Genomic DNA, 12,797 nt, shown 5'->3' on the forward strand with positions numbered 1-12,797 from the left:
GTAGCAAACGGATTATATATCAAACCACTCCAATGTATTGAAGGGACTTTGAAAAACTTTTAATAGCTTTTTTTTGGTGAAAGAATGTTTGCTGCTGAAACAATATCACCAGGCATCTCTGGTTACAAACACCAGGGAGAATAACATACCTGTCATTTTATGGGGATAATAACATCCCTTTAATGGTGCTAAATGTGAGATATAAGCTGCCGCAATCCTCTGCATTACAAGTAAATATAACAATAAAATGTTGGCATTATGTTTTTATTGATTATCAATATATTGCAAAAGTATCTAGGACAGGGAAAAGCCCCCATCAATGGTTTGATTCGTCACATCCTAACAATAAATGTGTTCCACACTTGTTTTTGATTTGATTTAATTTCCTATTGTCACATGTATTGGGATACAGTGAAAAGTATTGTTTTGTGCGCGCTATACAGACAAAGCATACCGTTCATAGAGTACATGGAGGAGAAGAAAGGAGAGGGTGCAGAATGTAGTGTTACAGTTATAGCTAAGGTGTAGAGAAAGATCTTCCACCTACTAATAACCAATGAACCAATATGTTAAGTGAATGGCTTTTCCATCCATAGAGATATGGGAAGGCCTGAGGCTGGGCATTCCCAGAATGGTAACTGTCTGGTGGCTCGCTCCTCACAGTTTTGTGTGCCTGTTTGGCCTACAACAAGACTGAGGTTGAATGAAGTGATGATATCTCCCTGTTAAGTGGACAAATTGGCTTTAGGGTTGAACATAGCAAGCCATTCAGTTCAAGGGCAACTAGGGATGGGCAATAAATGCTGGCCTCGTCAATAACACTCATGTCCCACGAATGAATAAAGAGAAAGAAACATGCAAGTAATTTCTGCTAGTGAAGGCGAAGGTGATGTGCATGATCCCAAATTACTGACCACTTAACCAGAGTGCATTGTGAAGGCTTTTATTTGCGGCTTTTCATTTTACAAGATGAAAAGTGTATCAGAGCTCAGCTTGCCAGAGGAGGAAAAGGGAGAGTTAGTCAGGGGTGAGTCAGTTAGCTCAGTTGGCTGGACAGCTGGTTTGTGATACTGAATAACGCCAACAGCGTGGGTTCAAATCCTGTACCGGCTGAGGTTATTCATGAAGGCCCCACCTTCTCAACCTTGCCCCTCACCTGAGGTGTGGTGACACTCAGGTTAAGTCATCACCAGTCAGCTCTCCCTGTCAAAGGGGAGAGCAGCCTATGATCATCTGAGACTATGGCGACTTTAGCTTTATTATCTTACCATGGAAGCGATGGCCTAGTTGTATTATCAGTAGACTATTAATCCAGAAACTCAGTTAATGTTCTGAGGACCCAGGCTCAAATCCCTCCACGACAAATGGTGAAATATGAATTCAATTTTTAAAAATCTGGAATTAAGAGTCTACTGATGACCTAGTTGTATTATCGCTAGACTATTAATCCAGAAACTCAGCTAATGTTCTGGGGACCCTTCATTTAGGGAAGGAAATCTGCCGTCCTTACCCAGTCTGGCCTACATTTGACTCCAGACCCACTGAAATGTGGTTGACTCTCAACTGCCCTCCAAGGGCAACGAGGAATGGGCAATAAATGCTGGCCAGCTAGCGAAGCCCGTGTCCCATGAACAAATAAAAAAAACCTGTCCTGATCAGACATTGGTCTCCAATCCTACAAGTCATGTGTACATTTGCTGACCCACAGAACACAGATGTAAACAATTCTTCAAATCACCAATGAATGCATCATCTTGCATCAGCACAAATATAGCAGAACTCATTGTGTGGAAATTCAGAAATCCTATGTTTTTTTTGTTACAGGTGCACTTTCGCACGAAGGTAAACCAACAAACAACAAGAATCTTTTGGCATATAGTACAGAATCTTTCACCAGGTAGTTAAGTTTTCAGTACACCTCCGAGAAATCTTTACAAAGGAATATTAATTGTAGGTCTTCCTTGAAGCAAGGCTGTGGTTGTCTAGAGCCACGTAGTGGTAGCATGTGGATTCACACCTGAACTCTTCTATATGTTGAGTTTCCAATCTTAGTCACAAATATTTCACTGCTGGGCTAAGTGCTTCTCTGCAGAAGGGGGAAGAAAAACTGAAGACAGAGGTGGTCCAGAGAGCTCTTCCACACGATCCCCATGATGCGTTTCAGGTTGGTAGGCCACGATTTAACAGCCGCATTAGCAGTGGACGCAATTCCCATAATGGCCGCTAAATCTCGCAAGATGCCAAAAACATGATTGTTGATGGCAACATTTTGGTTTGTGATCATCCCAGCCTCCCTCCAATGATGTGATCACGTTCATGTCCAGGAAGGCACGAGTCTGATTTGCATGCATTACCATCTCATTGGCGGGCATCATGTGGCATCTTCTGCCCTCATGGTACCTTTCCAACCACCCAGCGTAACATCACTATTTGCAAAATGGAAACCTGACCTCCAGGAGGGAGGCTGGAGGTGATTGTGCTTGTCACCACTATTCACCAAGGGGAGAGAGGACACCCGATAGCTTTGGGAGGGCCAGTGGGGAACCAAGAAGAGGGTAGCTGTCGGGGTCTGTGATTGGCCTTGCGGGGGTCTGTAAGTCCATTCAGAGAGGCTCCTTAAGTCCATTTATTGGGGTCTGTGAGGTCAGGCCAGGGGGCTAGCCTGGAGGTTAGGATGGGGGGTACTCTGTAAGTCCATTCACACGAAGAACATTGATATTTGATTTTTTTTAATGTGTTATGCGACTTCTACAAAACAGAAATGGCAATAGGCTGCAATGAAATTCATTACAGACTCTTCCCTTATTCTTACCTGCTTGACTATCCCGTTTCTTGTCACGCCTTGTTAATTGTTTTGTAACCCACTTCCTAATGCTCAGGCGATTGAAGTCCGAATTAACTGCAAAAGTCAGGTTAATTTAAGAGTTAGTTAGCAGAAGTAGCAAACACATCTGAATCATGTGACATTTCAATATGGAGAAAGTTATAATCAATAGTTTGGCTCAAAATTGTAGACGTCCAAAGATCCCAATTTGCATAGAATCATAGAGGTTTACAGCATGGAAACAGACCCTTCGGCCCAACTTGTCCATGCCGCCCTTTTTTTAAACCCCTAAGCTAGTCCCAATTGCCCGCATTTGGCTCATATTCCTCTGTACCCATCTTACCCATGTAACTGTCTAAATGCTTTTTAAAAGACAAAATTGTACCCGCCTCTATTACAACCTCTGGCAGCTTGTTCCAGACACTCACCACCCCCTGGAGCCTTTTGTATCTCTCCCCTCTCATTGCGAAGCTTCTTTTCTCATCTGTTTCAGGTGGACAGGTTACTTGCCCATTTGTAGGCCCACTTTGAAATTGCATAGGAATGGTCCTTATGCATCAGTGAGATACCTGCCTCTCACCCCTCACACTGATTTTTCTGTTGCTAGCCACCGTTTTCCATTCAAGCAGTGAATGGCCATCTGTTGGAAACCACCAGCATTGTGACTAAAGGGTTAATCAGACCAATTTTGATTTTGCATTGTGTTAATATTGACCTTTAGATCAATTAGTTTTTTTTTAACCTGGGAAGTATGATTGTTAAACTGCGTTATCCTAAAATAGTTGCCAGTGTATTAAGATGATGACCACTGAATGCTTGAAACGAGCCTGACACTCCGGCTGTTCTTGCGTATTCTGTGACACGCTAAGAGTAAATCTTGAAATTTCACATGATTTCCAACAGTTCCTGCAATAAAAATGAGGTCAAAGTAATTGAAGTGATTGGTGACAAGAGGGAAGCCAGGCCCAAAGGGAACACTTATTAAAGGATCAGGGATGCAATGTTCTATCCCCTACTCTGTGCTTGCAATCCCTTCAAGTGCCCGATTGTGATTTGTCGGCTATACCATCCTCACCTCCAATTCTCTGCTCCAATTTCTTTAACGGTGGAAATATCCTTTCTGCCCAGCCCCTCTTCCTGAGGCTTGCTCTAATCACCGGGTAGTAGCCAATGATTGTGAAAATCTTCTTTTCCTGTGAAAATGAAAGAAGGAAAGGCTCCCAGTTGCACAGTGTCTCATCAAATCTCCCAGAAATCTGAAGTACTCCACATGCATTAATTGTTGCGACAAGAAATGTGCATGCAAATAAGACATGTTGAATCACAACTGAACTGGAATTCGGAGAAGAAGCTTGGATTTTCCTGTGCGGAACAATGCTGAAATGTGGTAAGTGGATTACCGCACCAGCGCTGACCCTGGTTTGATTTCCATAGTCAATATCATTATTCAGGGGAACTCCAGGCATTGTAAAGATATTTCACTGATATCTCATCTCTACAGGGGCAGGAAGCCACATGTTGCTGGAGTTCTGCTACAGCTTGAAAAGGAACCAGAAAACAAGGTTTTATTGTGCGAGCAAGGCGTACATTTTAGAATGCAGGAATGTCAAAGAGGGCAGGGCACAGGGTTCCTAGATTGTTAAATTCCAGTGTGGAGGTGCTCCAGCAGTGAATAGGGGGAAGACCGTAGGATGGACAGATGGTGGCCCCCCAGAAGAGCAGTGCAGGGCAGTGAAGGGAAAGGCCAGGGCCACCTGAGGCAATACCACCATTCAGCATATGGTCCCTCAATGCTGTAGACTGGACCTATGGTTAGTGGTGTTGTAGGCTCCAATTTAATTCCATCACAGGGCTGACCAGAAATCGCTCCCACTCTTACTGAGTATTAACTTGTGAATCCTTCCAAAATACGCCATTGGCGTATTTTGGAAGGATTCACAAGTTAATACTCAACCTTTCTGGCCACATTATAAACGCACCATCAAGTCCCAGAGTGGGACTCGAACCCAGCTCAGAGGCAGAGACACTACTCACTGTGTCACAAGACCTCCTCCTCTTCAACTTAAGTCACTGAATTCTAAGGTTTAGGCAATTTGCCGCTACCTGGACTGCTGTATTTGCTAGCAATGTGACCAGTTCCAACCTCTGCTCAGCTGAACATTTTGAGATATTTTCTGTCGACAAAGATAAAAAGATTTATTGTACTGAATGTAGCTTCCTAGGCTAAAATATTACTATCGACACAGACCAGCAATAAGAAGTGAATTAGTCATGACAGCCAATCTGTAGACCTTTATTTTCATAAAAGAGAGCAATTTTGATGCAAGTTTTTACTTATTTAGGTCACCCTCGAAAAAATTTTATTGTGAACTTTCTGGAGGACAAAACCTGCAAGGAATCAAATAATTCAGGTGAGATTCCTGAAGAACATCCGGTCAGCGAGAACTTCAGCTGGCATAGCAAGAAATGGAGTAGCGATTTTCAGATGGTTGGCTTTATTTTTTTAAAATTAGTGTCACCAGTAGGCTCACATTAACACTGCAATGAAGTTACTGTGAAAATCCCCTAGTCGCCACACTCTGGCACCTATTCGGGTACACTGAGGGAGAATTTAGCATGGCCAATGCACCTAACCAGCACATCTTTCGGACTGCAGGAGGAAACTGGAGCACTTGGAGGAAACCCACGCAGACACGGGGAGAACATGCAGATTCCGTACAGACAGTGACCCAAGCTGGGAATCGAAACCGGGTCCCTGGAGCTGTGAGGGAGCAGTGCTAATCACTGTGCCTTCCATCTTTCCCAACTTGTATGAAATTTTATGGCCAACCTGCCCGTCCTGTGGTCTACTGAGGCTCTTAAGTTGCCAATTAATGGCCACCAAGGCCTCATCCTACCCTCGCCAGGGCAGGGAGTGGGCTCACGCCAAGCGAGTTGCCTGGCAGATTTAGCTGCGCAGGATGGGCTGATAAGGGGGACCGGGTCCCATCTACTCATTGGAAGCACCGCCCCCTCCCAATATCACATGTCCTCCTTTACCCTCCCACTCTGGCATATCAAACCCACCTCTCCCCCGAACTCCCGCCTTTGACAGAGTCTAGCAAGCTGACCCGGTGAAATCCTTCCCCTCCCCACTTAGCCTGTTGTTCAGCTCCAGGGACAATTTCCATTGGCGACAGCCTGCAGTCCCAACAGTGCCCACCAACAACAGTGAAAGAATGGCGGTGATATATTTCCAAGTCAGGATGCTGAATGTCTTGGAGGGGAACCTGCAGGATGTGGTATTCCCAGGTATTTGCTGCTCTTGTCCTTCTAGATGGTAGTGGTATTGGGTTTGGAAGGTGCTGCCTAAGTTCCTGCAGTGCGTCATGTAGATGGTCAACATGGCTGCCACTGTTTGTCAATGGTGGCCATCCAATGGCCAGGGGTGGGGAGGGGGTGGGGTGGCGGGTGGAGGGAGCAGGGATCATGACGACCTGCAAAATCCAGCCCTGAGACCCTGAGTTTAGAACCTGGTAAGAGCAGGGTATTTCAGGGGGTGGCGGCTTGGCAGGGTATTTCAGGGGGTGGCGGCTTGGGGGGGGGGGGGGGGTGATATACAAAAAGAGTGCGGAGAGGGGGCAGTACTCTTGAAGGAGAGTCCAGGGGAGGGAGGATAATGCACAGGGTGCAGACCTTGGGTGTGAATGCCCAATCTGAAAAGGAGAGACTTGAGGGTGCTGCCCACCAACTGCCACACACCCCCCCCCTCCCCCCCCCACCCCCCCCCCCTCCCCCCCCACCCCAACCCCACCACACCCACTTTCATGTTCGAGGCCTGAGCAGGGTGATCTGCTAGGCTTTCCTCGTGGCCCTTCCAGGTTCATGAACTCCCCTCGCTAGCCTCAAAATGGCAGGAATCAACCACTTCAGGGCTTAATCAGCTGTGCACATGTCTCACCCACCCCATGTAAGGTAATGCACAGGTCAGAGATAGGCAGAAAGGCAGCAGGAAGGCCACCCGAGAATTTTACCAGCACGTGAGGTTGGCCTCTTGGAGTATGAGCTCCCTGATTGAGGTAATGATTGCCTGTCCAATCAGGGAGCCGAATTCTGACTTTGTACCTGAAACACTCTTAGGAGTGGAATTGATAGACAGCTGTTAATCTTTTCCAAACTACTCTTCCATCTGTGTTTAATGAAAATTGGGAAGGGAAGAAGTTGGCTACAACAAAGAGGCCACTGTTTCCATCCAAACCTTTAAATTACTCTTTAACATGGAGGCCGGGATTTTCCTGCCGTGCTCGTCCCAAAACCATAAAGTCCCACCCAATGGACCTTTCCATGATCCACCCCTCGCCCGCTCTGATTCCCTTGGATGGTAGAATTCATCCTGGAATCTCTGACCTGAGCATCAGACAAACAGTAGTGGGTGCTCATTCATATATTCCAATTGTGAGGTGATTTATTTCCTATCAGCTGTTGTAACGACCGAGACAGCAAGTTATGAAACAATAAACAGAAGCAATTTTTTTCTTTATTTTCCAAATGGAGTGCAGCAGTTCAAGAGGCAGCTCACCACCACCTTCTCAAGGACAATTAGGGACAGGTAACAAATGCTGGTCTTGCCAGCAATGCTCGCACCCCTTAACGAATAAAACAAAATATGGAAACTGATTAATAGCAGTAGCAAGGATTCTTGTTATACATTCAAAAGCTAACTTAAAGAAAACTGCTGAAACTAACCCCAACAGGTGAGAATGCAGTCACAAGCATACAATTAATAGATTAAATTACATATTAGAGAAGATTTCCCCCATACTGATAGATTGACTAATGAAGTTTGTTGTATATACCTTTGAAGGAGAATATCTTTGTTCTTTATAAATTAATGTTGTGACCAAAAGTTGGGAATTAGATATTTAATCTTATGTAAATATGTTTCATCAAACTTTTAAATTAAATGCTAATCAATTATTACCCCAGGTTGTCCTGGTGAAGTAACAGGCCTTCTACATTGACTGGTGCCAAATAAACAGGAACTTGTGACGTGAATTTACCATCATTTGTGGCAGTCATTATTTTCCTGGCCTTTTTGGCATGATTTTGTTGTTTCCACTGTCACCTTTGTCATTGCAAATTAGGAGAATAATGTGTCTGGCATTGGCATGACTTAGGGCAGCACGGTGGCACAGTGGTTAGCACTGCTGCCTCACAATGCCAGGGACCTGGGTTCAATTCTGACCTTGGGTCACGACTGTCTGTGTGGAGTCTGCATGTTCTCCCCGTGTCTGCATGGATTTCCTCCAGGTGCTCCGATTTCATCCCACATTCCAAAGATGTGTGGGTTAGGTTGATTGGCCATGATAAATTGCCCCTTAGTATCAGGAAGACTGGCAGGGTAAATGCATGGGGTACGGGAATAGGCCTGTCTGGAACTGTTGTCGGTGCAGGCTCGATGAGCCAAATGGCCTCCTTCCGCACTGTAGAATTCTATGATAGGTGCCACATGTTACATTATCATGCAGTGCAAGGCATTCACTACCGTGTGAACCAAGCACTCATAGATACTGAGGAATTTGACTTTAAAGGGGTCCACAATCACGTATCCTTCACAAAAAAGAAACTTGCAATAGAATGCCTCACAGCACACCTGGAATCATAGATTTGCACTGTGATTTTACCAGCTTGCCATGTCCATCGATCAGCATGATGGGCCAGGAAGATGGCGTGAGTGGTCATTGGTCCTGGCCCTGTTTTACTGGTGAGAACAGCTTCATGCCCAGAAAGGGTATGAAGCTCATTACCATAAGATTGCCTGGATCTCCATACAAGTAGGGAGTCTGACACGATCCCAGATGCACCACATGTACCAGCCAGCCCCTCTGGCTTCCTCTGCACTTCTTCCCAGGTCAGCAGGCCCAACTCCAGCCCATTCCTGCTCCTCCCCCTTCCCTCCCCCCTCACCCCCAGCAGTGAAGAACCCACTTGGGTGGGCATTTTCTCCTGAGGCCGACAGAATTTTCTCAACTCCCCCTACCGGGCTTGAGGATGAAAATCACCGCCTGGATTTCAATCACAGATTTTATTTATGAATTGAATTTAAATTCCACCAGCTGCCATGCTCGGATTTGAACATGTGTCGTGCCAGAGCATTAGCCTGGTCCTCTGGATTACTCATTACACCACCATCCCGTATGCCATTTAATTTGCTGTAAGACAACATATCAACACCAAACTTTTTGCCTATTATTATAAAATGCGGGCCATGTCTTTTTAATCTGTGGAGTTCCCTGCCCAGTGAAGCAGTTGAGGCTACCTCATTGAATGTTTTTAAGGCAAGGATAGATGTATTTTCGAACAGTAAAGGAATTAAGGGTTATGGTGAGCGGGCAGGTAAGTGGAGCTGAGTCCATGAAAAGATCAGCCATGATCTTATTGAATGGCGGAGCAAGCTCGAGGGGCCAGATGCCTACTCCTGCTCCTAGCTCTTAAGTTATGTTCTTAATGAGGTGAGTCTAGATGCAGATTTCTGTGTAAAAGCAGTTCTGCTGTTGAAACAAATTATACCCTCCCCATTGTGGAACCTGAACTGACTCTATTCCCCAGTGGTTACTAGACTCAACCCAAGACCTGGATTGGAACTGCATCAAGTACTTAAGAATTCCTTTACAATGAACAAAGTGTTTCCATTAATTCCAGTGTGTCTTTACCTTATTCATAACTTTAAAGATCTAATATTCAGAATTTCAGGTAACCCATTGCTTGTTTGATAGAAATAGGTGTATAGGGAAAGCTTCATTATTGAGGCAAATTTTTTGTGTTATGAACAAAATGAATGAAACAATTTCTTCGCTGCAATTCTATTCAGATTCAGCAGCATCCAAGTCTCTCCCGATAATCTGTTACTGCTTCTGTTTGTGCTCCAGTGAAACATCAGCTTTTTTTAAATTTGTGTCACAAGTCGGCTTACATTGACACTGCACTGAAGTTACTGTGAAAATCTCCAAGTCACCACAGCATCTGGCACATGTTCAGGTACACTGAGGGAGAATTTAGCATGGCCAATGCACCTAATCAGCACATCTTTCGGATTGTGGGAGGAAACCGGAACACCCGGAGGAAACCCACGTAGACATGGGCAGACTCCACACAGACCGTGACCCAAGGTTAGATGGGCTTTAGATTGGTTTCACAGGTCAGCGCAACATCGAGGGCCAAAGGGCCTGTACTGCGCTGTAATGTTCTAAGCCGGGAATTGAACCCAGGTCCGTGGCGCTGTGAGGCAGCAGTGCTAACCACTGTGCCACCGTGCTGCCCAATACCGCTTAATACAAGACAGGTAAAATAATGGATTAACTCAGCAAGACGTGGAAGAGAATGAGTTTGGATTTGAGAAAAAAATTAACAGTGAACAGAGCAGGAGCTGAAGCAGGCCCAGACAGAACATACTGAAATGGCAGAAAATCTTTTCTTATTCCGACAATCTTATCTACCTGTGCTCCTTCGAAACTAAAGTTACAAATAAATCTACCTTCATTACTCCGAATGCTGTAAGTGAAAGTATTTGGCTGTCCACTGCCTGCAAGGAAACATATGCCAGGTCATTATGTATATTTAGTAGCACAGAAACATAGAAAGATACTTATTCTCTATTAAATAAGCAAATAGTCATCCAAGATGTCTGATGGGACCAAACTGGAAAGTCAGTAAATTAAATGGCCCAATTTTGTTCAGGTTTGAAATGTCTCATTTCTCATCTTGCAGTTTGTGTTTCCTCTTTCTAAGTTTATTCATTTAAGTGTCAGCTTGATTAAGAAAACGTTATGGGATCAAACCCTTCCGTTCCCTTCTGCGCCCGCACCCCCGCCCACAAGCAGCCAGCATAATCAAGGACCCCTTGCACTCCGGACAAATTCTCTTCCACTATCTTCCATTGGGAAAGATACAAAAGTCTGAGGTCATGTACCATCCGACTCAAGAACAGCTTCTTCCCTGCTGCCATCAGATGTTTGAAAGGACTTATCATATATAAGTGGTTCTTTCTCTACACCTTAGCTATGACTGTAACATTATATTCTGCACCCTCTCCTTTCCTTCTCCCCTACATACTCTGTGAACAGTATGCTTTGTCTGTATAGCACGCAAGAAACAATATTTTTCACACTATCCCAATACATGTGACGCTAATAAATCAAATCAAATCAAAGAAATTAAGTACAAAATATTAGCCAGCATTTCAGCACAACACTAAGAAAGTACTATACTGACATACATACGGACATATTCAGGTAACATGTTAAACTGAGGTCCTGACTCCACTATTCCAAGAAGAGCAGGAAGTTTCCTGGTGACCTGGGCAATGGTCTCCTTTCAACCAACATTATCAAATGCATATTAATAAGTCAATTCATCACATTGCTGTATCTTGGGTTCTTGCTGTGTGTAAAATGGCTGCTGCGTTTGCCTATGTAGCAAAATGCCTACAATTATAAAGGCTACTCTTTGTGGTAGGACACATTGAGAGAGTCGTTAGCAAAGCATGGGATTTTGGGCTTCATAAACCGAGGTATTGAGTGCAAAAACAGAGATGTCATGCTGAACATTTATGAAGTTCCGTATTGCCACAACTAGTGTATTGTGTCCAGTTCTAGTCACCGCACTTCAGGAGTATGTGATAATCCTTGAGAGGGTGATGAGAAGATTTACCAGAATGGTTCCAGGCAAAATGAATTTTAGCTACAGGGTTAGGTGGGATTTTCTGGTGTTATTCTAACTGAAGCAAAGGAGCTTGAGGGGAGATTTGATGGAGGTGTATAAGATTATGATAAGTTTAGCTAAGATTGACATTGAAAAGCTGTTCCCATTAGCTGATTTTTAAAGATTAGAATTAAAGACCAGTGGACACAGATTTAAGGTTTTGGGTAAGAGATACAGAAGAACATGAGGAAGAACATTCATATGCAATGAGTGGCAATGAACTGAAATTCACTACCTACAAAGGTGGTGTAAGGGGGAAAGGTCAATTATTTCAAAAGGACAACTTGAGGGAAATAAACTTGGAAGTGGAACAAGGAGTTGGACTGACTGATCTGCTTTACAGCGATCTGGCATGGTCTCAATCTGCTAAATGGCCTCCTTCTGTGCAGTTTGCCAGAATGAGGGAAATTGTGACTGAGTGAGATGTGTCCATAACTTCACCATTTAACCAAAAATCATATTGAACGGTTTGAAGAGGACCTGTTGAAAACAAAAAGAGAAAACGTTGATCAAAAATGGCTGTCTGGGATTGTAAATTGATCTCTTCTGGAAAGTTACTATATGGCTTGAAATGCAGACATGTTGCTCATGGAACTCTACACTTGGGGGTGTCAAGGTCCACCTTAAAAAGCAATCCTTGAAAGGAAGGCATTAAATTTGCAAAATACTAGACTTTAATCAACAGTAATTATGTCAAGACAATGAGAATTGCTAAGCAGCCAGGCACCAACAGACATTTAAACCCTCCCACGGAGGATGAAATAACTACATCTCCTGTTAGTTCCTACGATCCTAAAATGTGTCAAAACTTTCTGAGATGAATCATCAAGAGTGTACATACTTGTTCAACAACAATGAATGCAAGACATGTGAATCAAAGCTCTTCTTGAAATATCCATGATATGGCGATGCCGGCGTTGGACTGGGGTAAGCACAGTAAGAAGTCTCACAACACCAGGTTAAAGTCTAACAGATTTATTTGGTATCCTGAGCTTTCAGAGCGCTCCAAAAGTTTGTGATATCAAATAAACCTGTTAGACCTTAACCTGGTGTTGTGAAACTACTTTTTGGAATGTACAGACAGGGGGTTTAAGAACTAGCTGTGCTAAACTAAAAACAAAGAGAGAAAAATCAAAGTCACCTGGATGCACTGCAGAAGAGAACAGTAAGGAATCTTTCTCTCTCTCTCTCTGAACCTAAGATTGACTCCAGCAAGATGCATGGATCTAAACTT

The 12,797-nt window shown here is 44.0% G+C and overlaps 1 protein-coding gene across 1 annotated transcript in view; it reads right to left on the reverse strand.

Annotated features, from left to right (window-relative positions):
• LOC144507489 (protein monoglycylase TTLL8-like) overlaps window positions 1-4,290 on the reverse strand; it is a 74,745-nt gene extending 70,455 nt beyond the window's left edge. Inside the window, exons 1-3 of the mRNA XM_078234615.1 lie at window positions 4,225-4,290; window positions 3,900-4,017; window positions 2,813-2,899 (exon numbers count right to left, since the gene is read on the reverse strand). Coding sequence (XP_078090741.1) covers window positions 2,813-2,899; window positions 3,900-4,017; window positions 4,225-4,290 — 271 coding nt within the window. The remainder of the gene's footprint in view (window positions 1-2,812; window positions 2,900-3,899; window positions 4,018-4,224) is intronic.
• Between the last annotated feature and the right edge of the window lie 8,507 nt (window positions 4,291-12,797).

Source organism: Mustelus asterias, chromosome 19 (assembly GCF_964213995.1).
Source record: "Mustelus asterias chromosome 19, sMusAst1.hap1.1, whole genome shotgun sequence".
Lineage (NCBI taxonomy): Eukaryota > Metazoa > Chordata > Chondrichthyes > Carcharhiniformes > Triakidae > Mustelus > Mustelus asterias.